Source organism: Ptychodera flava, chromosome 19 (genome assembly GCF_041260155.1).
Source record: "Ptychodera flava strain L36383 chromosome 19, AS_Pfla_20210202, whole genome shotgun sequence".
In the NCBI taxonomy this organism is placed as follows: Eukaryota; Metazoa; Hemichordata; class Enteropneusta; family Ptychoderidae; genus Ptychodera; species Ptychodera flava.
This window is the reverse complement of record NC_091946.1, coordinates 28,178,333-28,205,625: the sequence shown is the minus strand read 5'-3', so window position 1 is coordinate 28,205,625 and position 27,293 is coordinate 28,178,333. Positions and strand designations below refer to the sequence as shown.

At 37.9% G+C, this 27,293-nt stretch overlaps 2 protein-coding genes across 3 annotated transcripts in view; one reads left to right on the top strand and one right to left on the bottom strand.

Moving 5' to 3' along the window:
* The first annotated feature begins 43 nt into the window (after positions 1–43).
* Positions 44–22,560, top strand: LOC139119151 (dynein assembly factor with WD repeat domains 1-like). Its single transcript, XM_070682807.1, has 10 exons — positions 44–192; positions 868–940; positions 8,309–8,453; positions 12,590–12,771; positions 14,519–14,618; positions 17,265–17,479; positions 18,235–18,452; positions 18,961–19,037; positions 19,614–19,776; positions 20,427–22,560. Exons 1-10 carry the CDS (start codon positions 153–155, stop codon positions 20,459–20,461), a joined length of 1,248 nt encoding a protein of 415 aa, XP_070538908.1. The 5' UTR covers positions 44–152; the 3' UTR covers positions 20,462–22,560.
* The window catches only part of LOC139119150 (dynein assembly factor with WD repeat domains 1-like), an 18,945-nt gene continuing 14,200 nt past the window's right edge, over positions 22,549–27,293 (bottom strand). Inside the window, exons 9-11 of one of the 2 annotated variants that reach the window (XM_070682805.1) lie at positions 26,162–26,238; positions 25,591–25,753; positions 22,549–24,057 (exon numbers count right to left, since the gene is read on the bottom strand). In XM_070682805.1, the coding sequence (XP_070538906.1) occupies positions 24,017–24,057; positions 25,591–25,753; positions 26,162–26,238 (281 nt within the window). In that variant the 3' untranslated portion in view covers positions 22,549–24,016. The remainder of the gene's footprint in view (positions 24,058–25,590; positions 25,754–26,161; positions 26,239–27,293) is intronic. The other variant, XM_070682806.1, reaches the window with a different exon arrangement.

The following is a 27,293-nucleotide window of genomic DNA, read 5'->3' as shown; positions in this document are numbered from 1 at the left end:
TTACTCTTATAGACCACAATTTACAAGTAAAAACCTGCACTTATGCCGCCTCTACAAAGTTGAAAGGTCATAGGCATTCCCCGCCATCTTGCTCGTCTCCGTCCGAAACAAGCGTCAAGACTAAACTTTTTTCGGAGCCAGAAGCTTTCAGCATGAGGTTAAAGCGATTCTTGCTCCGGTATTATCCTCCAGGTAAGAGCCTCAATGCCATCATGAGTGATCGACGCTAATCATAGAGCTGTATAAGCAGCGAAATCGCTTTCCCTATCGTGGATTGTTAATTGTTATGATTGCGACGAGTGTGGCACTGTAGCTGTTGCCTGTCAACATGCCACAACAGCAGTTATTGGACGCATTCTTTTCATGTTCTCCGAAATAAATGGATGATGTTATGAAACGGAAAGGTCCTGAGTAGACTTTCGGGCTGCGTTCATTCTGAAATGTTCGATGCACGGGTCACGGCGTACGGTTGCACAAATAAAGGCATCTAATTTGTGATGGACATGTTGTGTGGCAACTGAAATATTTTTCACATCCCCAGTCTCGAGTCTACTCCTTTGTCATAGGCTATGATGAAACAATGTGTACGATACATATTCCGTGAATAGTATTGGTTATTGTACTGAGATTTGATTATGCGACCATGAATGTAGAATGGTGACAATTACGCAATATTTTGCTTTAGATTCTATAGTATATGATGATATTGTTTTTATAGACGAGCTACATCCATGGAAAACAGAAAGAAATAGTTGTGTACTTTCTTCTGTTCACAACTTTGGCATGAAAACTGCCGAAATCGTACGCATTTTTTTCACTTGACATTCTATAAAGTGTACAGTATTTATCCTTTTTTTTCTGCCTCAGGTATCATCTTAGAATATGAGCAGCATGGGAACATAAAGAACAAATCTATAGATCTACTTGACTTGAAACCAGAGTAAGTTATCATTTTGTTTTCTTTCAAATAGATAGGGGTCTAGACACTTCGCTCCCACGTGGCCCCACACAATATCATTCGAAATCCACCGTGTCTAAAATACAACATCCAGTGCCACATTGCCCTGTGAAGTACGGTACTACTCACACCAGAACCACTTTGCCCCATGTACCGGGTACTATTTAAAGGTCTGGTGAAATGGTCCCGTTCATGTGACTGAATATCTTCCAGGGGGTCAATACTATTACCCTCGCAACATAATTGCAGCCTAAAAGTACGCGCAAGTGTTAATTTTTTTGATATTTCTATGCGCGGCTTTCATGGGGTCATTTTGCGACACTCAGGTCACGCCCGCAGCGGGGATCATGGTTGGCCGTCTGTGACGTCACAGGTGTGTTCATTTACATCGAATAGCGGGCCAACACCGCCTTATCTCTGCCCGGTATCCGCTAACAAAACAGCCTCAGTGTTCGTGCTGCCCATTCGCCACGTTCGTTCGCCAATGCGAATCGAAATCCGAAGTGGCGAAAAAAATCGATCCTAATTCGCCACACTGGTGAAACTGATTTTTGTTTAAAAAATATGGTACAATAAAGAAAAAACATGGGTTTTTTAGTCTTTTGTTTAATCTGCGCTTCTCTCTCGGCGATTCACAAAAACTGTGTCTACTTCCGTATTATTGCGTTCTTTCCGTCGTACATATTTGCAATCGAGCCAAGTCTCGCGAGAGATTTGACGTCATTTAGTCTAGTGTACAACATGCATAAATGGCTCTCGCGAGAATTGAAACTTGACACACGCAATCGAGCCCTCGCGATAAATTTGACGTCATTTTGTCTAGTGTACAGCAGGCATAGGAACGCTTGCTCGCGAGAATTGAAACTTTTGCTATACATAGCAGACATACGCATTTTAATCGAGGCAACAAGTTTGGTGTTGTAGTTGATTTACATTACGGTCTATATGTTCTGTGTTGTGCATTTTATTTCCATGTTGCGGTCGATTTGCATCGCGGTCCAGTCCTCGCGGTCCGGTATTCCCCGTTGTTCTTCAATTTAATCGCCGTCCCAACGACGCGTTCCGTGTTGCTGTCGATTTGTATCAGGGAGGACTCTACACCCATGATTTGTATTGCGATCTCTACGTTCCGTGTTGTTGTTCGTTTTAATGGTAGTCTCAACGTTCAGTGTTGCTGTTCATGCAGCTGATTTGCATCGCGGTACAACCTTCCGTGTTGTAGTTCATTTTAATCACGGTCCCATTTACGTTTTAAGTTACTGTCGATTTGCATTGCGGTCCCGACGTTCCGTGTTGTAGACTAGTGCATTTTATAAGTGGCAGTCACAACGTTCAGTGTTGGTGTTCATGCAGTTGATTTGCATTACGGTCCCAACCTTCTGTGTAGTGAGGCAGGCTCAGCCGAGGGACCGTGGCCGATCGTACGAACCAGAAGAGACAAGCACATTATGGTTCAAACACTTTACACTGAAAAAGTCTACAGTTGAGCCGTTCATGTTCTTGCCGCTGTCACAGCCACCAAAAGAACAACGTCTTCCCATAGTGAAGGAGGACACTGTCCTGATCATGTAAGCGGAAACCCTAGAAGTTACCCCCCGTGGGGAGCTTACGGAGGTGTGAAATACTTTACTTCCCGTTATGAGATACGGAGTCGGGCAAACTTCGGAAAGCCGAAAAAAGTCGACTGGAGAGGCTCGGGGGACACGCCCACATTGCATTTTTCTTTTGCCATATTTCATAATCACGCGCGCTAAACGAAAAAAGAAATGAATGTAACTGTTTTATAGACCATCAACTGTATTTCTGTGATTTTGCAACATGGGCATTTCACCAGACCTTTAACTCATCCTAAAACAATGGTAGGTCACAGCATGGAGGTAGTAGAGAAGGAGTCACAACTAGGCGGAGATCAAAGGGACCATGTGTTTTGCCGCTGTTTGCCTTACTAACTACTCCATTAGCACCAACGGGACTTGCGAACGCGTTTTCTCGGATTTAGGAAACAAGATTAAGTTCGTTCGGGGTCGTTCGGGTGTTTCGGCCGTCCCTCGGCAGTTGACAGATCTTCAAACATGGCGTCACGTGTCCAAGCGTCGCGTCGGGAAGTTCGAGTCGTTCCACTGATTTTGATGTACACGATGTTAAAGAGGTCGAGGAACAGATAATTGAGGAAGGGAGCTTTTGTATCTGCAAAGGCGCGGAGACTGAGTTGATGATAGCTTGCGATTACAAAAAAATGCCATACATCGTAGAGCAGCATTGTTAACACACCAACTTTTTTGGGCTATCCAGTTCTTGGTTCTTGCCGTGTTTTATCATGTTGTACTGGCATTAATGATAAGGTTAAATAAGAAAGCATAGCTTTTAACTGCTACGTCCATGACTTTAATGAATGGTCGCGATATAAAAACAACACGTACGATGCATTGAAACAAAGCGTCGCCTATGGCGTCGCTGGCGCGGCGTCGCGTCATAAACACCCGGGAAACGCTACAAGTTTAACCCACGCTCACGGCAGTGCTGCAGTCCGCTGCACCACACTCATTACATGATTGAAAAGTTCGTGATCAGAACTTTCATTCTAACAAGGAAAGGTTCCTGCGATCGAATGTAAAGTATATAAAAAACGACGTTAAAATTACCAAGATTTTGAGAATGAAAAACTTAAATTCCTTGTAACTTCACTTTTCGTGGACGGAACGTGTCGGTTCTTGCACTATCATGACGCACTTGACCCAAGCTACGCAAATACAGGCTTTGCGCAGGCGTTATGACACTGTGGAGAAACTGAGTCGCATTAGCAAACCCAGGTTAATTTCACTCGGTTCGGTTGCGAAGGTACCGTCGGCAACGCACATGGCGGGAAAGGGGTGTTAAACAATGGACATAAAGGGATTAAACCAATGGTGCACAATAGTAATAAACGTAATTATCTCAGTTGTGACTCCTTCTCTACTACCTCCATGGTCACAGGGTAATGCTTTTACATTTGACACATTACAACAGTATGTAAGACATTCTGCTACTGTGAACCTTTTCTTCTCCCAGGAACAATTAATTATAGCAAAAGAAAAAAAAAAAGAATAATGAAATATGCCCTTGAAACTGCACACACATGTACAATTCAAGCATAGACCCTCAAGAATTTTTTTGAGGGTCTATGATTCAAGCCCTGTCGCCTAATTAGATTAATGTGTGGCGAAAGAGCCTGGCGACGGCCAAGCCATCTCCAGAGTCCCAAAACATTCGTAGGGCTAGTAATTAGTGCCTTGCACAATGTCAGTTTCTCAAAATGTGTTCTCTTTCAAGACTTTTGGCCAGGAAGCAGATATGTGATGAAATCCTGTGAGCATTGGTGGATAATTTTCAGTGTTACCAGTTAGTGACAGTTTTGGGCAAGGTTGAGTTGTTATGGAGTCGAAATGGTTTTGGGGTGAAATTACTCTTTGACTGAAGAGGTTTTGGTACAAGGTGGTTTTGGTGTGAGGTACATGTAGTGGTGATATGGGATGATGTGGTGTGGTGCATAGAAAGTCTTCTATATGTTCTGCAAAGCCAGATTCACTATCACAGCACATTTTGTTTCTTAATTAAATACATGGTCAGCAACTGTGATGCACTTCATATACTGGTAGCACACTGATCCGTGTTAGGCAGTTGGTTCAAGACAAGATTCATGGTATGGTTTTTTGACACAGAGTTGAAGTGAATTGGAAGTCATGAAGTGTTTGCAGTTAGAAGAAATTCCTGCAAAGTAAAACTTGTGGTGTAGATGTGTGATATACATACAGTACATGTACATGAGTATTTGTGTTACCTTAGTTTGGTAAAGGGCATTCATTCAGTTCATGTATATATATTCAACCATAAATTGGAGCACCATAAAATTGTTAACATACTAGTATATTACTAGTGCCCAATTCATACAAATATGCATGTTCTGTAACTTTGACTGGACACACACGTACATGTTAGATCACCAGTCAGCCCCTGAAGACAGATCAGGTTACAAGTATATACATGTATCCCTGCCTGTACATGTATTCCTAGATATTGTTCAAGAGCCGCATCGGAATATTAAAGGTCTGAATGAAATGTGGTAGGATTTGAAATTTGCATTGTATGAGTTTGTTAACCCCGTGTGGGGTATACCGGTAGTACACGTTTCTGTGATTTGTCCTGCCATGTAATTATGTACATACCAACGATTCTAATAGCATGGTAAGATTAAAGTTCTGAAATTAGAAATTTCTGCTTTGTCAAATATACATGTAGCCAACAGTAATAATCTGTTAATATTTATTTACGCAGCCTACAGGATAAGCCAATGGTAACTTAGTATATGCATGTGCTGTAAAATGAACAAAAGAGTGTTTCTTGTAGGCATACAGGATCTGTTGGAAACGTATTGCAGCACATGTACATTTATGTCCTCCTCAGCCTCCCTAAACACTTTCACCACCATGGTTTGTCCCAAATCCATTGTTTTCTATGGTAAAGTTGGACCTGTATACAGGGAACTGGGGGTGAAAGGGTTAAAACATTTATGTGAAGCCTCAAGGTATTTGCAGGCATTCTTAATGAGTTTATGGCTGTCATGTGTAGACAGCATGAAAGAAAAGTTTAATTTACACATCATATGCCTGCTGCCTAATATTACAAAAAGTGAGTGGCCGTTTAGGCCAAACAAAAAAATATGTGCTGTTCCGATTACCCGACCCAACCCAATTTTAACCCCCCGACCCTAGACTTTTTAGAGCCTCGTAAACCCGGAAGTAAAAATAACGGTATGAAAAAACGTGAAACGCATGAAATCACGCGAGAACTATGACAAATCGCGCGAATCACGCGAGAACTAATACGTCATTCTTCTAGAAGTGATGCCAGACGCTCATGAAAACTTGCGACATGATGACATCGACACTGACAGCTGTTGCACACCGAACGGTGTCCGGTTTTCAAACTGCTGTATCTCAAAAAGTGTTGGGTCTAATTCAATAAAATTATCGATAAAAAAAATTCCAATTCAACTGCTCGTTCTACCATGGGATTTTTTTTGAAAATAAAGAAAAAAATATCGTGTCATTTTAGCGCTCAAAATCCAGCATTATTTTTCGCCATACAGCGCTGCAGCGTGCCGTACTGCGGCACGCACATTTCTCAGGCCACTACTTCCTATGTTAGAATGGAATGGCTCGTTACAGTATGTTGTTCAGTGCCTAAACGGCGTTTTGTGGGTAGGTTTTCGCTAAAATGCAGGGACAATTTTCAGTGATCTTAGTTAGTATACCAAACAGCAACTGTTATATTAAATTTGTGGAAAGTTTGAAGCATTTTCACGGCCGTTTTTTGATGTAATCTTTCATTTACCTTGTTGTTGTCATTTCCGAACCGCGCCATGCACAGCGCGGCCATGCAGGCCAAGTGAAAACCCGGAAGTGTTTTGTGATAGTGAATCGAGCAAAATTTTGGTCAATTTTACTTTTTATAGTCATTCTATCATTACAATATAAACCCGTACACCAAAAACTGTGTGTTAAGGTCAGTTCTGAGTAGTTTCAAAATCTGTGCGTTCGGAATTTACCGTGAATTTTGCCGTACGTACGTACTTCGTTGAACACTTCAATGATGTACCGGTATGGGAATAAAGTCAGCATGCCATGGTTATTATTATAATAAATGTATGTAAACAACCTTAAACGTAAACTGGGGAAAATGACAGATAGGGGTAGTGCAGGAATCGGGAATTGATAAACAAGACAAGTTGAAAGACAGGCAAATGAAGAGAGAATGAAAAATCTAAGGAAAGGAAAGGAAAAAATCATAACCACGGCTCTAGATTTCAATGCTAAAGGAAAATTGACTACAACAAGATGACAGCTTTTTAGGGGGGAGTAATATTCTTGTGTAAAAAAGGACAGCTCCAGGGGGATTATTCTGTACTGTGAGTTGATCAGTTGAACAATGACTTATTTTATTCATATTCCTATGATTTTTGGTTTTTGAATATCAGAATTTCTCAAATGTAACACTTAAGAAATTTTACAGATCTAATTGTTATTACTCAAGTTTAACTGTCCAAAATTTGACAGAGCTAGCTTAAAAACTCTGAAAATTACAGTAGTTTGAAAATGGCGAAAAATAGCTTTTTGACTGGTAGTATACACGTAACACGGTGCCTTCCAATTAATTTTCAACTCTGTCTCACAAAATATTTGGCATTTTCAAGTCTCTGTGTAAAGAAAACAAAAGCTCCTTATACCGTTCTCTTACAATATATTGCACAAAAAGTATTTTAAGCAGATTAGTTAGAGAATTAATGTTATTATACAACTATATTTTTCAGAGGGATACCCACAAAATGACTCTCAGCCATATGTTGAAATTTTTTGACCTTTTGTCAAAAAATCTAGCATATTTAAATTCTAAAAAAATCGTAACCCTGGAAGTAGACAAGATAGAACCATTATTCAAACAGTTTTTTGAATCCTGAGACAAGATCTTCAAGAAAACATACAATTCAAGTAAGTTTAACCGAGAACAAAAAAGGGCCTGGTATGCCTACTTATAGCAGGCCTCGTCTCAAACAAAATGGTGACTCGCGATGGACATCACGTGTACTCAATTTTGTTTCGCAAATGCGATCATGGTGAAGAAAGGTCGATTTTTGTCTTCTGTTAAACAGAACCGAACATTCGAAGAAATTTTGGAGGAACACCATCCAGGTTTTTCTGAATGTAAAATGTATTCTATTCAAGTTGAATGTGCCAGTGATGCTGCTGGGGCGTGGTTGTAAGTACAACAGACAAATATAGAGGTTGGCGAGGCTACAAACAACTTCAACGTAAAGCATGTGCGTTTTTCTTGCGAGTGACTGCTAAAAGCTGAGGATTTACCTTTAGATAAACAGTTCACTTTCGTGTCAAAGAATTGTTATTCAGCCATATCAATTTCCATGGCAGTCTAATAAACCACACACTTCAATTCTACTGATGAATATTTTATTTTAATATATTGGTATTCAATTTGAGTGCGTTTCATGAGGAAATTGTTCACTAGTAGTTTGTTTGAACGCGTACAAAATGCACATTGAGAAATAAAAAAAAAAATTGAAAAAAAAAAAATTTCCCTACCTACCTACCCTATTTTTTAAAACCATGTAATCGGAACAGCACATATTTTTTTGTTTGGCCTTATACAATAAAAGGTGTACCTTACAGTTCACAAGTTGTTCTCCGCACTGACCATCAGCATTTTCTCTTTGTATGACTGTGAAGGCAACACTTTGATTCCCAAATGACTTACATCTCTTCTTTTTCTCTTCTCATTATTTACCCATGTGTACAACAGGACAGATGTAGATGCAGTTTTAGATGAAATTGTGAGGAAAGAGCCTCTTATAACATCTACCAGACTGGAACAAGTCAGACAGCTCATACAGAGGCTTCAAGAAAAATTAGGACAGTCAGATGACCACAAATTCTACTTGTTCAAGGTAACGTGTACCCGTTGTCGTTATTTCCCTTCACACTTTATTTTTTGTACTGAGAGCCAATCTGTCAGCCCTCTGTTGACCCTTTTTACTACCTGATTCTGTTATGATCCTATCATGTCTCAATAGTTTACTATTGAAAAGTGTAATTGCATTTAAGTGGGGATGGGGATGATTAGGGGGGGGGGGTGGGGAAGGTTAACCCTTTAACCCCTTGTTCCCTGTATACAGGTCCAACTTTACCATAGAAAACAATGGATTTGGGACAAACCATGGCGGTGAAAGGGTTAAGCTTCTTGATCACATGCCTTTCAAGATCTTCCGTATCCCAGTTTGTTTTTGAAACTTAATTTTTAGATCATTGTTGCAGTAGGAAGTCAAATCTGTTTTATGTAGATTTCTATTTCCACTCTTGCCGTTTTTTCCATACATGTATGTGCTGTTGTCATTTGCAACCAAGAGGAAACCCATTATCGTGAGGCAGTTTTTTGTAAATTTTATATCTCTGCAAGACCCAGAAGAGTGATTACTCAGATAGTTAATTTGCTAATCAATCAAGTTATTGCCACATTGGACTCTTTTATGCAAATTAATCAAGAACTTGGTGATTGCAATGGATGGGGAGCCTGAGATCTACTGTGAAATTACAACATCAAATGTTTCTGCAAAACGAAAACCATCATTTGTCAAGGTTGATAGGAATTTTCTGGGATACATGTGTACTTCAAAATTACTGCATATTCCTATACATGTACGTGTATACGTGGATACTAGGGATTACTACTTGTAACAGTAGCTTATTTTACTGAAATAAGACATCCTGACCGAAAAAACAGTGCTTGTAAATTTTAATTCTCCACATGATCTCGTGTAAGGCACCAGCTGCAGTATTGGTGACGTAGAAGCACTTTTTATATACACGGTTTTCTCTGTAATACATGTGTGGTTAGTCTGCCATTGTGACAATAAACTCTGTTCAAATGGCATTATGTGTCTCAATTCAAATGTATTCTTCATCATATTATTGTACCACACACGGTCAGTTTGTGTCACGCTTCCATGCATGCTATGTCAGGCACGGGCACAGCCTTGTGAACTCACTGCTGGCTGTCACTGTGTCAGTCAGCATTGCTGTTTTGAAACAAACACTGTCATACATGTAAAACAGTCATGACTTACTTGTACCAGTGGCCACAGTCCCTCTACCACTGTGTAGTAGCATGTAGTACTAGTCAGTTATACCTATTGTCACCCATGCTCCCCCCTCCCCCCCCCCCATCCCATAGTATTCAATACTCATATAAAAAGCATATCTGTACCCCAGTTCAGTATGTAGAGCTGAGAATATTTATCAGACTCGGTCCACACAGCATTGGCACAGTTCTACACAATGTGGATTTTCTGATAGAATAACAACTTTTCTAAATCCTGTCACAACCTACCATATTCATAGCCTCATCATTTTTCATCAGTGTACATGTATGGTCATGTTGGATACTTTACATCATTTTTGCACAGAAATATGCAAAGAGCTTCTTTACCAACTGTTATCCAACAAGGTCGAATCACTGTTACCTGGATAAGTTTGAAAATACAAATTCAGAGTCTGCATATTCATCAAAAACAAAAACGTAGATGGCCGTCTTTTCTGTAACCAAGACTGTCCAATGCAGTGAAATTTTTCGATTTTTAGTCATGAAATTGGATGAAATGTTTTGTAAAATAATGAACTGGCCATTAGAGTAACAAACATACATTAATCCCTTGGACCTGACGTGGCCCAAACATTGTTTCTCTTGGCGTATGGCTTCAGGAAACAGACTGTTTTGGAGGTCACTCAAAGTCCCTTGGGCACAAACTTGTTGTCTCCTTACAGCACTGTAGTTACCAGCTGAAGAATTTTTCAGTCCAAAAATAGTGTATGGAATTTCCTGAGTCAAAGAGTGCTTTTGTGCATCAGAGGTGTAGCATAATGATGTAGAGGGTTCACTGATTAATACATGTCCATACTACAGTAGCAATATTCCTAAGTAACCAAAACAACCAATATTATTGTATAAGGCCAAACAAAATATACATTGTGCTGTTCCAATAACATGGTTTTCAAAAATAGGGTAGGTAGGTCGGCAGGGCTTTTTTTTCCAAAACATTTTTATTTTTAAATATGCACTTTTCAAGGGTTCAGGACAATCAAACGCTGGCCACAACATTTTCAGGAAAACGTATCATACATATAAAAGGAATAAAAACATAAAAGATGTCCTCGTTCAAGCAAAAGTCAAATGCCAGTTAACTAACTCGTAATTTTCGGGTTTTGCTCTCTGTTTGTTACTTCCATGTTTACGTAGCTCTAAAACGTTTAGGGTCAGCAAGCAAAAATTAGGGAGGGTCAGGTTATTGGAACAGCACAATTTTTCGTTTTTTGGCCTTATGGGTTGTTTCCATGCAAAGTTTTGGTTGTCAACTTACAGGTTTCACAAGCAGGGCTTGACAATTTTTTTTCCAGTTCACTTGTCCGTCGGACAAGTGGATTTTTAATTTCACTTGTCCTCTCAAAAATTTTACTTGTCCTCCATTTGTAATAATCAAGACCAAAATACTTGCGACGAATTCCGTAGCAGCTTTCAGGGCTTTCTTATTTTGGTAATTTTCGCCGATGTTGACGCCGATTTTTCTCAAAAGTTTACATTGAAGTAGGCCTGCGTACGGTCTGTGTGTTCCCGGCGTTATACGGCCTCCACCACAAGAGGCGGTATAACGCCGGGAACACACAGATCTGTACGCAGGGCTTACATTAAATTTGAAGGTACATATCATACATCGGCTTCCTGTGTTTGGCAAGCATAAATGCCGTCGTAAAAAGATTGGTCAGTGTCTGTCGCTGGTCGTCGTCATTCGGTTCACGCATTGCGAGTGCATGCGATCGGGGTGTTGGCAAGTGAATCCGTATCGGGCTCAGTGGGACCCACAAAATTTCCACAATCATTGTCCCCGTCACGATCTCATCTGCGATGCGCCAAACAGTCCAAATGCGGTTGACTAAACTCGTGAGACCTTATCGATTCAATGCGAAACATGTCGCATCCGTCAAGAAAAGCATTTCGCTTGGTTTGGCCATGGAGGTAGTCTCTTCCTACCTCCATGGTTTGGCAATGATGGGGTATTTGAGACACGACGTACAGAACATTTTGGAACAGTCATATTTCAACCAAGGCTACTGTGCTTTCCATTTTGGCAGATAACATCTACGGCGTTTTTCCTCATCATAACGCTTATGTTTAGATCTTTTGTCAGAAACATCGTTCTAATCATCACATCGAGTCGTCAATTCTCAGACGATCCCACTCACGCTGGCCCTCGTGGCGCTGTCGTAAATCATTGCAACGTCGTTTCTCAGAGTTACACAATGCCCATCGTCGTAAACCACGCGCCTCTTTACGGCAACAGCTTTGCTTGGTTTTTGCGGAGGTCTGCGCAACTGCGGAGCGGAAATTACGCTCTGGCTTGCGAAAATGCACAATGCCTTGTTTGCGTTAGTGGAAATTTTACCGTAAAATACTCATATTTACAGCGATCACTCCACAAACTATCTGCCAACAATGTTCGTCTACTTCGCGAGGCTGCATAAATGATTTTGAAGTACTGCACGGTCGATCGCCGATAAGCAATATGATTGGGTTTTGCAATTTTTACCTAATTTGTTGGGGCGGAGCAGTCAGCATACAACAAAGAAATGCTGTTTACGCCAAATTTTAAGCGACTTTTTTAATTGGACGATGAAACAATTTCATGTCGATCATCGAAAAATTGCAACATCGTGTGAGTCGGCAAGTGAATCGCAGAAGAACGTCACAATTATATCTAAAAAAGTCAGTGATTGACATTTATTTTGTGTGAACGACAACGCAAATCGGGCGACACATGCACAAACCGCAACTTGGGTTCGCGTTGATTGCGCCAGAGGTTGTATAAACAACTTGTCCGGCGGGCGACCAGATTTTATTTTTGACTTGCCCGAACGTAAATTTCACTCGTCCCGGGCGTCAGGCGACAAGGTATCTTAACCTGGAAATATATATCTTATTCTCTGCAACATTATAACATGAATGCATTTTCTTTCTTTATAAATGTTTGTGTAGGTGCTACGAGCTCACATTCTTCCTCTAACCAATGTAGCTTTCAACAAATCTGGTTCCATGTTTATAACGGGAAGTTACGACAGAACTTGCAAAGTGTGGGAGACGGCTTCAGGAGAAGAGCTGCACACACTGGAAGGCCACAGGAATGTGGTTTATGCCATAGCATTCAATAATCCATATGGGTAGGTTATAGCCCGAGTTTTTGCAAAAGATTATGCTATGATTGTTCACAAAAGCACATTTCAACTTGACTGGATTAGATCTGACTTGAATTATAGTACCGTCTTTTCTGTAAACACTTTCAGGCGATACTGGCGAAATTTCTGTGTATTTACTTTTCAAATGTTTTTACAGAGCAAGTTGTACTTAGAAATGATCAAATCAGCCGAGATAGTGCAGACAGGCACAGTCGCTCGTATCTGGGGTAACACTGAACAAACATCCACTGAATTCTACATGGGACTGTGCTGGAAAACATTTTTTGGCTGGCACAGTGACTGTGTCCAGTCTAGTTGTATCCCATATGTTTATTGTCACTTTTTGTTTTGATAACTTTTGATAATATTGTCAGTATTTTGTTCTAAACCAGCACATTTTCTTGTTCCTCTCACAAAAGTATCTTTGAATACAAACTATCAGCCTTGCAAACGCATGCTATTATGTGCACTGTGCATTTTTTTACTGTGTACAAATATTCAGTTATCAACAAAACATCAGACATTACTCTCATACTGGCTGTTTTGACAGATACTGTAAAATATAGACTTACTAAAAATATAAAAAATATATCAGAAACTATGGCTAATAGAGATTTTAATGAGACTTATCCTAGATGAGTGTTTTACAGAAAGCCATTTGTCTCAGTGGCTGTAATGTTCAATGTAAATTAAAAACTCCCAAAATGTAAATTGGGTAATCACACAATACAGGTGTACCAGGGCAAAAAATGTGTCCCTGTATGGCATTGTATCAGCGTTTTTGTTACGGCCGGTACCCCAGTAAATGTTACCGGGGTTGCCCTTGGTATATCAATGCAATCAGATTTAGGGACAGCAGAAATGTTACCTGGGTTCCAAAATCATTTACCAACATTCCAGATTCTTAGCAAAACACTGTTGTATTATTTTGCTGATTGGTTGACAGAAAAATATTGAAATTTCGCTGAGGGTTTTGTCTGACTGTTGTAAAATTCAGTATCCTCACTGTTAATACAAATGTCTGTTCACCTTTGAACTCACATAGCAACTCAGTTCATTTACGAAAGAAGACAACAAACCCAATATTTAGAATAAAATTTAAAAAACACTGAAAATGGATCAATAAAAGGGAGAGATAGTCATTTATGGCTCTGGTTGTACTTGTAATGTTTTTATCAAAATATTTGGTCTGCTGTCTTCTTTCTTATCTGCACTGGTGCAGCCTTTTGACTTCTTATTATGAGGTTTTTATTGAGTCAAGTGTATTCACGGTCATTCATGTATTTCTCAGTTGATTGCAATGATCTCACCAAAGCTAATTTGTTTCCAAGGATGAACTGGAATCATAAAATTAAAAAATGAATAAATATTTCAGGACAAATTCTTTCATTTACATTTGGACACTAGAGATCGCTGTCATCAGCATTGGACATTTTTTGTTCTGTTGTCAAATAGTGATAAAAATTGATTTAGAGGCAATAAATGTCTATTGTGTGCATTTTAAATCGTTCTTCTATGTGGAACTCGGTGATCCAAATTTTAAGTACTTCCTAGATGTACCTTGCCCTCAAAAGGAATATTTTCGTTTTTGCCATTACAATTGAGCTACATGTAAATTTTTGATATTTCAAAGATAAAATTTATTCAAAAATGTTCACTCATGCCAATTCTGAAAACTCTATCTCTTGTTTATGTCTTTCCTATTCTTTCTCTGTTTGTTTGTTCCTTTCAGAGACAAGATAGCCACGGGTTCGTTCGACAAAACCTGCAAACTTTGGAGTTCAGAAACTGGCAAATGTTACCACACATTCAGAGGCCATACAGCTGAAATAGTGAGTTCCAATCATCACTTTTCTCAATCAATATTTGCTTGACAGTTTGATAAAGAGAAATACTGTATTGTGTCTCTAACGTTTGCCTTCAAATTTTCCTCGAGCACAGATTCAAGAGAGAAACCACTGCCAGCATATTTACAACATGTGTTCCTGTATGCTGTTTCATTAGTCCCCACGGACACCGTCCGGGGGGACTTATAGGTTTGGTCATGTCCGTGCGTGCGTCCGTGTGTGCGTCCGTCCGTGCGTCCGTCCGTTCACGCAGATATCTCAGAGATGCCTGGAGCAATTTCATTCAAACTTGGTACAAGGATTACTTCATATGTCATACAGATGCACGTCAATTTGTTTTTTGATACGATCCAATATGGCCGCCAGGCGGCCATTTTATTATGATTTTTTCATGTACAGAGCCATAACTCAGACATGTTGCAACCGATTTTATTCAAAGCTGGTACAAGGACATTGACCAATGTCATAGATATGCACATCAATTTGTTTTGTGATACGATCCAATATGGCCGCCAGGCGGCCATTTTGTTACGATTTTTTCATGTACAGAGCCATAATTCAGGCATATCTCAACCGATTTTATTCAAACTTTGTACAAGGACATTGACCTATGTCACACATATTCACGTCGATTTATTTTGTGATACAATTCAATATGGCCGCCAGACGGCCATTTTATTACGATTTTTTCATGTACAAAGCCATTACTCAGGCATGCTTTAACTGATTTTATTCAAAGTTGGTACAAGGACATTGACCAATGTCATAGATATGCACGTCAATTTTTCATGTGATACGATCTAATATGGCCGCCGTGCGGCCATTTTATTACGATTTTTTTCATGTACAGAGCCATAACTCAGGCATATCTCAACGGATTTTATTCAAACTTAGTACAAGGACATTGACCAATGTCATACATATTCACGTCGATTTGTTTTGTGATATGATTCAATATGGCCGCCAGGCGGCCATATTATTACGATTTTTTCATGTCCTTAACTACAACTCAGACATGTATCAAGCGAATTTATTCAAAAGTATTTTTATCACAGACCTAATGAAGAGGACTCTATCCTCTCTGAGGACCTGTAATCAAAGTACCCATTAACAAGTGGGGACTGTGTCATCAACGATGACTTGTTTCACATGACTTGCTTTTTCTGCATAATTCTTTCATTGACTTAATTTTCTTAAAGAAGGAACTTTATTATGATGTTAATTTCATGGAAATATATGTTTGGAACACTGAATTCATTTTTCAATATTTATTCAAGGTAGAATGCGCCTCGGGGACAGATATTCAAACTCTCAAACTTTTACAATTCTTTTCTGATATACCACTTGGGGGGGTTCATTTTAAAACTCTTTGTGTGAGAAAACATTTTACTGGCTTAGTTTTTCGAAATTCGAAATTTTATTTTTTCTCCATAGAGTTATCACAGGGATGGCAACCATTTTGAATTTTAATTATTGTTAATCTTGGGTTATTTGTTTCTCTAGTGCTAAATTTGCATGGTGACCCCAGATTTTTATTCTTGAGTTTGAAAGAGAATAGTTGAAAAATTCCTTAAGGAAAGTTTGAGCAAAAGTTTAAGTCTTTCACTTTCGAGGTGCAAACTATCTTTAATGAAAGGAGAATGACAAGTCTTTTTTTCAACAAAAAGGAAATGAAAATTTCACTACCACGATGAATAATTTACTTGGCACCAGTTTAATGTTAGCAGACTATTGTCCTTGGAAAGTACCTCTTAACAACTGTTGACTGTGGTAGAGATATCTTTTATGAGATCGACTTTGTCCTCCAATGCCACAGCTTTCTCTTGCTTGTTCAGTTATCCATTCTAAGTTGTTCGACTATTCGTTCCTCTTAAGTTGGTTTTCATGACATTGAATTTACACTCAGATTTCAGCCTTTGTTTGAGTGTTATACAATTTGAACAACGTCACAATATTTGGACTGCCAAGGATACACACATATGTGTTCCTACATTACCGTCAGGAGGAATATGAACAAACAGACCTTTGCACCAGAAATGTTTTATTTGGAAGAGCATTTCAGACTTTCAGATATTTAAGAAAAGTATATATGTAAAAATGAAAGTGAATATGTAGTGCATATGTGTACATACATTGTGTACACATTGACTGTAGTACCAGACACATAATCAAAATCTGGTCAGCTGTTTTGTGATTTTCCTCACTTTCCAATGTCATCCATGACGTATCAATGTACAATTCAAATCATGTGTGTAATAAAACTCTGGGGTTTCATTTAGAGGAGGCATGAGGCGAACATGACCAGTAACTGTAACAATTTCTACTTTTATAGAAAATGGACACTCTTTGATAGCTGAAATGTTTCGTTTCCTTCAAGAAAGCCGCTTACTTTTGTTTAATGGGCCCTCTACTTCACAATTTAGTGGAACCCCAGAAAAATACTGAAAAGTACTCTTATACAGATTCAGAATACATGTATATACAATGTTCAGCACATACATGTATCCTGTTTGTGAAATGGAAATTTTATGACGTCACAAGAGCATTTCACCAATCCTCACTGATACATCAACTGGATACAATGTGCATGTATGTAGTATTCAAGTATTTTTCATATGTTTTGCTTTTTAGGTTTGTTTATCGTTTAATCCACAAAGCACATTAGTAGCAACGGGCAGCATGGACACCACTGCCAAGCTGTGGGACGTGCAGACAGGGGCTGAAGTCAGTACCCTGTCTGGTCACTCCGCTGAGATCATCTCCTTGTCGTTCAACACCACTGGAGACCAGATCATCACTGGGTCGTTTGATCACACTGTGTCAGTGTGGGACGTCAGAAGTGGAAGGTAGGCAGGGTAACACGCTTTGCGTCACATATTGAAATATCTTGAAATCTTCCCATTGTGACAGCCCACATGTACTAAATTTTTTCAACACCAAAGATGAATACTTAGCTTATAAATGTCATAATCATCATCACTGGCATCTCTTGAAGTCAATCGCTTCATTTGTCCCTCTAATTATCGGTTTATGAATAGCATGGGATACATACATACATACCATGCCTGATTATGGCACACGGCTCGGTCTCCAAGATACATGTACAGGTTGATGTTCATGATGTAGCTCTGCCTGAATGAGTCATGTTGAAATTTTCGTTGGCTAGGGTCCTTTCACAGTCAAATGAGCAGTTTTATGGCTTTGATGAAAAATCAAAGCATGAAGCTAGATGTAGGTTTTGGGTGTCAAAATTACACAGAGGTCTCAGATTGGAAAGTCCTCAGTAATTGTTGAAAATGAAAGTGAGTTCTGGAAAGTTTGAAAATTTGATAAGCCACCCACAAGTATCAAAAATTATGAAGTGATCGATCATGATATTGTAAAATGATATGTAGAAATGGTAAATTGTGAAAATACATGTAGCATCTTAAAAAGGTACTTTTGGACATAAAAAGTCCTTTGAAATTGCTGAAAAAACAGTTTTTGAAACTTCTTAAATTTTAAGTTAGTTTTAGTGTATGGACCCTGATTTTCGTGTGAAAATGGAGAATCTTTCAAAATGGGTTCCTGACGCTTTCCAAAATGTTCATCGCATTTACAGGCGTATCCACACACTGATTGGCCACCGCGGTGAAATCAGTAGCGCCCAGTTCAACTACGACTGTTCACTGATCGCCACTGGTTCCATGGATAAAACCTGTAAGATATGGGACACCAACCAAGGCCAGTGTATCGGTACACTCCGTGGACATGACGATGAGATCTTGGACGTCGTCTTTGATTACACAGGGCAGTATATTGCAACTGCCTCAGCAGATAGTAAGTCAAGGATTGTGTATTTCTCTGTAATTATTTGTCTTTGACCATGTAATATGAAAACTACACGTATGTATATATCTTCTGGACCTTTAGTTGGTAAAAGGAAAGCAACCCCACACATCATTCATATATTGGATTTTTGCATCTAATGTATGGTAGTTAGTATTTTTTGTTTCACTGTCTTGTGCATAAAACCGATTAGGCACGGGATTGTTAGGGGTTGGCCACCCGTCAGTGTTTGGAGCAATCTATTCATATGTTAATAACCATACAAAAGAATATACTTTCATGACAAAAGAATATGCAAATTATGCATTTTTATGTAAATTTATCATCCCTCTGATTTTCCAGGCTTTAGAGAACACTGACATAATTTTGTCTCGTGCATGAGAACGTCATCAGCCTCAGGCCTTACTGTTTACACATCCATAACCTGTCCAAAACCACCAAGCATAACATATACCAGTCATTCTCAAAATCAATTGTCATGTTTTCGGTTTTTTTACAGGTACAGCCCGAGTTTACAATGCTGTTACTCACAATTGTATAGCTAAACTAGAGGGCCATGAAGGAGAAATTTCAAAAGTAAGTTGTGATATGTCTCTCAGGGGAACAATTTGCAGCAAATAAATTGGTGAGGGACAGCCATGTTGGGGGGTTAGGATTTCATTAGTATAGTACATGCTGTCTTGCACAAAGTGTGCCTGACATGAGAGTGAAGAAATCAAAGTCTACAGACAATATTGTCATAGCGAGAGAGTAAACATTTTCAGTCGTAAATATGTGTTGACAAGGTACACATGTAATAGTAATAACCACATCCTGTCATAGCTCTGCCGTAGCCTTACAATGTTGTCGTTCTTCCCCACACATACTGGGATGCCTTCAATAATAACACTCAGAGCTGCCTAGCCAAGAAAAATGGTGCGATACATGTTGCTGAACAATGTCAGTTTTGCTATGTGAGCTTTGCTTGGCTAGACCATTGGTGCATATCAGTATGTGACAGACAGTTGGAGCTACAAAAGTCAACATTTCCTCAGAAGATGAGACAGACAAAATACCTATATTCTGCAGCTTCTTTAAACTCAATATCAGCTAGCTGATTAAGGTTTAATTATTAATATCTGATAATTCCTGTCCCATTTCTATCCATGACAGCTCACATTTAACCCACAAGGGAGTAAGTTACTCACAGCCAGTGCAGATAAGACAGCCAGGCTATGGAATCCACTCACAGGGGAGTGTCTACAAGTGTTGGAAGGCCATACAGATGAAATTTTCAGTTGCGCGTTCAATTACGAAGGAAAAACGATCATCACAGGTAACAAGCTGGTTTTAAAATGTTTCATAGTATGCTTTTTACTGGTGCACAGAAAATTGAAGGGCTTCAAAATAAGACCAAATAGCATTCTGCTGCAAATATTTACTGATATTAATAAGATGTGTTGACAGAAGAAACAAAGAATATTTTGATGACTCTGTTGTCAATAATTAAATGTTTTGCTCTGTGGTTCTCTTTCCTTTAGTTGACTTTCAATCGTTAAAGAGCCAGTAACTCTAACTTTTGATGATTTTGTCATCGTTTTTATTTTGTATGCTTAATCGCAAGTTTTCATTCTTCTCCAAAAGAATGTTGAACACCCATTATTTAGCTTGTCAACATAGCGTCTACATGTGTAAAATGCACTGTTATTGTCCAAATTTGAATTGTGGTCTGGCCCAGAATTCACTTGCCAACAGTAATGACACAGTTTATAGATGTACAGACTGAGTTGACAAACTGAATACTGTGCATATCAACATGCTTTGGGGAGTAGGACAAGAAATTATTGTCGACATTAAAAACAAAAAATATTCCCAAAAACCATCAAAAGTGTGCATTACTTGCCCCTGAATTAGGATAGTAGATTTACCCAGATTTTTCCCAACTTCTACTCAGTTTTAAAATTTTCATTTTTTTTTCGGCTATAGGAAGTAAAGATAACACATGCAGAATTTGGCAGTAAAAAGACTACAAGCATCAAGAAATCTCATGGCAAGACCACGCATCCAGTTGTATGAATCCATCCATCCGCGACAGTCCCAGAGTTAATCTTCTGTTTTCCAAGTTGAATTTCATTGAACGTCCATTTTCTGCTCACAGCATTGTATGACAAACTCAAGTTCAAAATTGGCAATAGCAAGTTCAATTTAGCTTTGGCATAACACATTACAAATACAAAGTTTTTGAGATCATTTTAACTGCAAGGTAGAAGTTCAAGTATATTGGGTTTACTGTTCAGCGAAATTCAACTTGCTGATATGAACTGTAAATTCATTGGACAAAGAAAATTAACCCTTTGAGTGCTGTAATTTTTCCCACCAAAACTTTAGTGCAACATTTTACCAATTTTCATTAATTTTTCTGTAAGTTTTTCCATAATTTTGGACCAAATGGACATCACATGTCATTGATTACAGTTTCTTATCAAAATTTTGGCAAAATTCTGAAAAAAATGACTTGGGTATATTTTGTAAAGGTGGCAAAAATTGACTTTGGCGCTCAAAGGGTTAAGGTGCCATATCAGCAAGGTAGTATACCGATATATGATGAAGAAGTGAACAGTGCAAGATTGGACAGACCAGAAACATTTGTTGTAGAGTCCGACGCTTTATCATGTTGAAATGAATACAGCATCATCCCTGCAGAATTCAACTCTGTCCAATAGGAGACCTGTGTAAATAGCCAGGTGTTGTTTTTTGGTTTAACATGCAAATAGGATATTTGTGAATTGATGTGTGTTTATTTTGAGTTGCTAAGTTATTGTCGACGGTTTTACGGGAGAGTATCAGAAATTTCAAACTCTTGTTTTCTTTGTCCTTTGGATATAGTCATATGAGTGTCAAAGAATTAATGTAGGGTCTCTGACAATTTTCTTATTAATTGCAAAACACGTGATCATTTGACACGAGCAACCAAAGAAATTATGCAATATTTGCTTGAAGGGACCATGATTTCTGGCTAGTTGCAAGGAGTCTGTTAAATGGCTGCATGCAGGGTAAAAGAATTGTCTGCCAATGAAAACCAGTGTTACATACATCCAGTATGGCATAGTAAGTTTACAGCGAGTCAACCAATTACAATATGTGTCTCATATTTTGTACTTTGTGATGTTCCGGTGACCAAAATGGTACACTCCTTTGGATTTTCTAGCAGCATGCAAACCTAGTAGGTTCAAATTGGCAACATACAGACACTATGAGCTTGTTTCATGTGGACATATTTAGTATAATAGGGCATGTGTCCATCTCTTAAACTAAATGCCCTCTGTTACCTATCTCGCTGATTGCAATAATTTCATTATTTTCTATAATATGATTAAGGACAGCATATTTTTTTCCTACTTAGTTTTGAGTGTTTTGTGAAGTACTTTTGTTCTAAAGAATATTTGCAAATTTCATTTACAATGTTTATTTTTTTCCAAACATTTTACTTGCTTCTCTCTCTGGTGTGTTTCCTGTACAACAAGATGTCTACAATAGAGTATTTGGCCAGGAACAAACTTCCTACAACAAATGGAACTGTAACTCTGAGAAGTGGTGTTGATTCAGCTGTACTGTAAAGCGCCCTCTGGAGGCGAACTGTGAAAGTGTGTAATGTGACGTGATTTGATATTTAAGATTTTTTTACATTTTATTTTTGTGAGAAAATGCTGAAGATTTTTGTCAATTTGCTGCCAATGTTCCATGAAGTGAAATGGAACTCTTTAAAACCTAAAATGTAATAGCAATATTTCTTTATGGTATCTCACTGGCAGTGTCACAGCCGTCCCTATCAATACTGGTGTTTTTGTGTGTGAAGTGCTTCATATCTTGTATGTCTTTGTCCACGATCCACACCTTCTTTCCAAAATATGGACCAGTCTGGTTGTTTTTTTATTTCAATAATGGAACATACCAAGTCCACAAGTATTGGTGAATGTGTTTGTTGTTGCAGCACACACAAGATTTTTACTGTCACAGTGCGGTCTCTTCACACTTCGCTACTTAAAATAATTCTAGGTCCTTATTTGTATAAAAATGTAAGAAACATGAAATAAAAAGACAAAATTTTCATTTGTGTAAATATTCTTTTGTCCTATTTATTCAAGATTGAATTGCCATACACACTGTACCAATCACGCTTGGTGAGTCAGAAAAGTAAAATAATTTTATTTGAATAATATTTCATCTCTACATACAGGGGGATATGTTGATGATGATGTAAATATTGATGAAAGAATGCTGTCAGTGTCTGCATTCCATATTTACTGAAAAATGATATGCTTACAACGCTTTAATAAATCGAGAATTGAGATAATCATATAATTCTGCAAGTACACACACTTGCTTATATGGACACCTATCTTATGTGGAATCAACAAAAAATTTCAGCTGTTGAATCTGGATATTTTAAGTGTCCCTGTAGTGTTCATTGTTGACAGGTTTCTCAACACTGTATAAAAAAGTATTGGGAAATGCTGTCAAACGGTCTGTTAAATGTAGATTTGTTCAGTCCATTTTGCACTTTCCACCACAGTACAGTCTTGTCTGGTGTTCTAGTGTCATGGTATTGGTACACGCTTTGATACAAAGTGGCACAGGGCCTTTGGAGCCTTATAGTAACAGGATTAATGGTTCTATGCTGTTTAAGATTGAATATACCATGAGAACAGATATTCAGACCTAAATTTTTAACAACTGTCTTGGCTTATCTACTGTCCATGTATTCAGTTTGCAAGCCTACCAAACAAATGAAATTCTGTGTTAGGCCTTTTCTTCAGGAATCCACAAAATTTAAATTATTCCTTCCATAGTATGAATATAAAAAGCAGTTGCCATTTCAAATATCTGTATGTATCTTTGAGTTCAACGTAATTAGAGCATCAAATCCTACAATTTGCACTGGGAACTGTGGGTTTATTTTCGACTATGAGGCAAATTGAGCAGCTAAGGTAGAATGCAACTTTGAGACAGATTTCAGACTCAAAATTTCACAATATGCTTTTGGCCTACCACTTAGTGGGCTCATTTAGAAGCTTATGCAGTTTATAAAGTTTTCACTGGCTTAGTTTTGTGAGAATTTGGAATCTTATTTTCTCCCCATATCAGCTATCATGGGGATATGGTGGCCATTTTGAATTTCAAAATATCTGTTAATATTTGGCAATATCTTGAGTACCTAAATGTGCAAAGTGACCCTCAATTTTTATTCTTGATTTTGAAGGAGAATGGTTGAAAATAGTTGAGGAAAGTTTGTCAATGAGCAAAAATTTATATGCAAATCTCGTTTTCGAAGTGCAAACTATCTTGAAGCTCAAACCTTTTACTTTCAAGGTTCACAACACCGAAAAATAAATCATACACCATGACAAACTGAAGATTGAACCAAATATAAGTTTACTTTTTTGGGGCTGAGAGAGAAAGTTCCAAGGTTCTGAAATTCTTGTCTCTTGGAAATATTTGTGCATGTCAACATGTTGAGCTGTTAACGATCCGACTTCTATTTTCGTCCCGTTTCCAAACGGCACAATATCAGATCTTTAAATCTGTTGCCATATGACGCAGCTTCCATCCTTGCAGCCTGGAAGACAGGAATATGTTACAGAAAGTTAGGAACGGCAATACATGTAATATGTAAATAATCAACTGGCACACTCTGCATGGAATATCCCATGATTCATTATGATGTGTATCCTCGGAGGTTCCTCACTGATGTCTGGAAAATCTCCATGTGCAGAGAAACTTGTAGACAAGTAATAAAAATTTGGAAAACCGTACTTTTGAGGACATGGCTGTGCTCAATGTCCGGTTTGAATGATTTGAAAAATAATACTTGATTGAGAGAGGAGATATCAATTTTGTGAAATTGTCAAACAATTTTAGAGCCAGTGATACACAATAATTTCATGGAAAGTAAGGAGTCTTTTGGCACCTGTTTTGTCAAACAAAAGGATATTGATTTCTTTCAAATAGATCTACAAAAGAAATTTGTATGTTACTTTTGCACTGAAAGTGACTACCTCAGTTGGTCATTACAAACTTCCCAAAAGTGTGTTATTTGTAGTCCCTGTAAACCATCAATTTTGTGGCCGTTTAATGGTGATGTTGAAATTTCTACTAAAAATCGGACTGTACATTTATTAGATATTATCAAATGGTCATTGTAATGACAAATGTTACTCTCAATATGCAAACTGGAAAACTTATAATTACATGAACCTTCGAGTGTACACATCATACAGACTTGTGGGTAATTTACTGTATTGAGTGGCACTTGAGTTGAAATCTTGAAAGTATCAAAATCAAGAAGTTGAAGTGTCACTGAGTGGATTATAACTGATGATGAGTGTAAACCCAGGTGGTCACAGACAGAATTTCACATAAAGATAGATTTGCGCATAGCCTTGGGGACAGAATTATTCAAATTAATAGCGGTTTGGTTTACCACATGTGTGGGCTCATTTTGCAGCTCATGGATAAATAGGATTAAATAAAGGTTTCAAAAGTCTATTTTTGTAAAACCAAAAATTTATCTTTTATTTCCCATAGAGAACAGGGATGGGCAGTCATTTTGAATTTCAAGTCATGATAAATTAATATTTTGTAATTTGTCTCTCAAGTACCAAAATTTTTATCTTCATTTCCTAAGGGAACAATATAAAGTTTCCATATAGAAACATAGGGTAGGCCAGTCCGGACCTTCTTTAATTTTCATTTCAATATGACCCATCAAAAGGAAATTTAGAAAGTCATGCATGATTATTGAAAATGAGAAAAAAGTTTTGGGTCGAAAGGTATTACATAGGTAAGGTTGGGGTAACTGAAAACACATATTTTTATTTGGCCTATATATTGTTGGGTACACATCATCAGAGCAATAGAATTTGGGATAAAGTTTAACATAGAAGAATTTGGGATATAGTTTAATATAGAGTCATCCATCTTTTAACGGCGACAGCAGTATACATTTGCCATGGTTAACCCTTTGAAGAAGCCACAATTTGATTGAATGCCACTTTTTTATAAGGAGTGTGGTCAGACTATATTTTTTACACAGATAAATACCATGAAGTAATATTTTTCATTTCATGTAAAAAGGATCAGCTATACCCACCTGTCACAATGGAATTCCCGATGTAGTCAAACTGACAACAGGTTATCTCATCTGGATGCCCTTCCAACACCTGGAGTGACTCCCCAGTCTGTGGATTCCACAGCCTGGCTGTCCTGTCTAGACTTGCTGTCAGTATTTTGTCACCTTGGGGGTTGAAGACAATCTGTGGAATGGAAACAACATAAAAAAACACAAATACTGAAAATAAACACGGCCAAATAAGCATTTGTACGGCATTGTGTAAAATCGCAAGAACTCAAAGTTTTGTTGTGTGTGGAATTACACCGCTAAGTCATTTAAAATTTTGAAATATAAATGAAAGATATTTCACTAGTTTTGAATATTGAAACCACTCACAAAATTGTGATGCCACACAAATATCAAACTACACTATTTGAGAAATGATAACTTTGCACTAGAATCTTTTTGATTGCATTTCTGTTTTACCATGATTTTTTATGAGCACCAAAAATGTCTTGTTTCTTCATCTTTAAAAGCAGAGAATTTCAATTTAAATTTAATGTTAAAAACCAAAAAAAATTCCTCATTCAAAGATCTTCAAAGACGTTACCTTTGAAATTGCTTGCTTATGTCCTGAAAGCTCAGCAACAATCTCTTGAGTTTCAATCTTGAAGACTTTAGCAGTCCCTGGAGGGTACATGTATTTTGGAAAAACATTTATGAAGTGTCAATTTTTGATACATTTATTGTACACATGATATTATGTTTAAAGTACCAAGATGTTTGTCAGGAAGTCAATGACAACAATAGTTGGGATATGTTCACAATTTGTCCATATTTATATCATGGTTTATGGAAATTTCTATAATTCTATATAATTCAATTTGAAATTTTGCACCACAAAAATGTAGTATCTACCGGTACAGACTACACTATAAAATTTGTAATTTTGCCAATTAAAAGATAGGAAAAGTGAAGTTTGAATGGTGATACTCAGTGGAATTAACTTTCAGATCATAAACAAAGGCTCTTACAAAATTAAATCTATACCACTTGGAACTGAGTTTTTACAAGGTCATTATCAATGTGAGCTAGTTTTTTAGCCCCCATAGCCATATGTATATATGGCAATGGAAGCTATTCTTATAGGCTAGGAAAATGTCTGTATGTCTGTATGTCTGTATGTCTGTATGTCTGTATGTCTGTCCGTCAACATCAAAAACTCCAAAACCGCTGTACATTTCATCTTGATATTTGGTGTGTACATGGATGATGGGCTGTAGATGAGATTTTGTTCAAATGAAGTTGTCATTGCCAAAAATATGCAAATTAAGTGAAAAAATGTAAAAACAGTCAAAATTGAAAAAACTCAATAACCACAGAGCAGATTACATGAAAAATTAGCATGTAAGTACTTTGGCTGACATGAAATGATTGTGCACATCTTGGGTCAGTATCTTGGACTTGCTATTTTTCATGAATTTTTTGTAATTTTCTCCCATTTTTGGTCAAAAAATCTCCTGCTCTGAAACCACAAGTCCGATTGATTTGAAACTTGGTATGGAAGTGCATAGGAGTGACCTTTCCCAAATTTGGGCAAATCGTGGTGAAATTTGCATATTTTTAGTTTACACGTCCATAGACTCCCATGTATAAGGCAGATCTCCATAGACTCCCATGTATAAGGCCACAAAAAATAAAAATTTAGTTTCTCATCGTATTCATATTGCAAAAAGGATGCA

Bases quoted from the DNA above. Each gene is read 5' to 3' on its own strand.
- LOC139119151 (XM_070682807.1), top strand. From the start codon at position 153: ATGAGGTTAAAGCGATTCTTGCTCCGGTATTATCCTCCAG. The intron at 12,772-14,518 runs GTAGGTTATAGC...TGTTCCTTTCAG, and splicing joins GCATTCAATAATCCATATGG to AGACAAGATAGCCACGGGTT. The intron at 18,453-18,960 runs GTAAGTCAAGGA...GTTTTTTTACAG, and splicing joins TGCAACTGCCTCAGCAGATA to GTACAGCCCGAGTTTACAAT.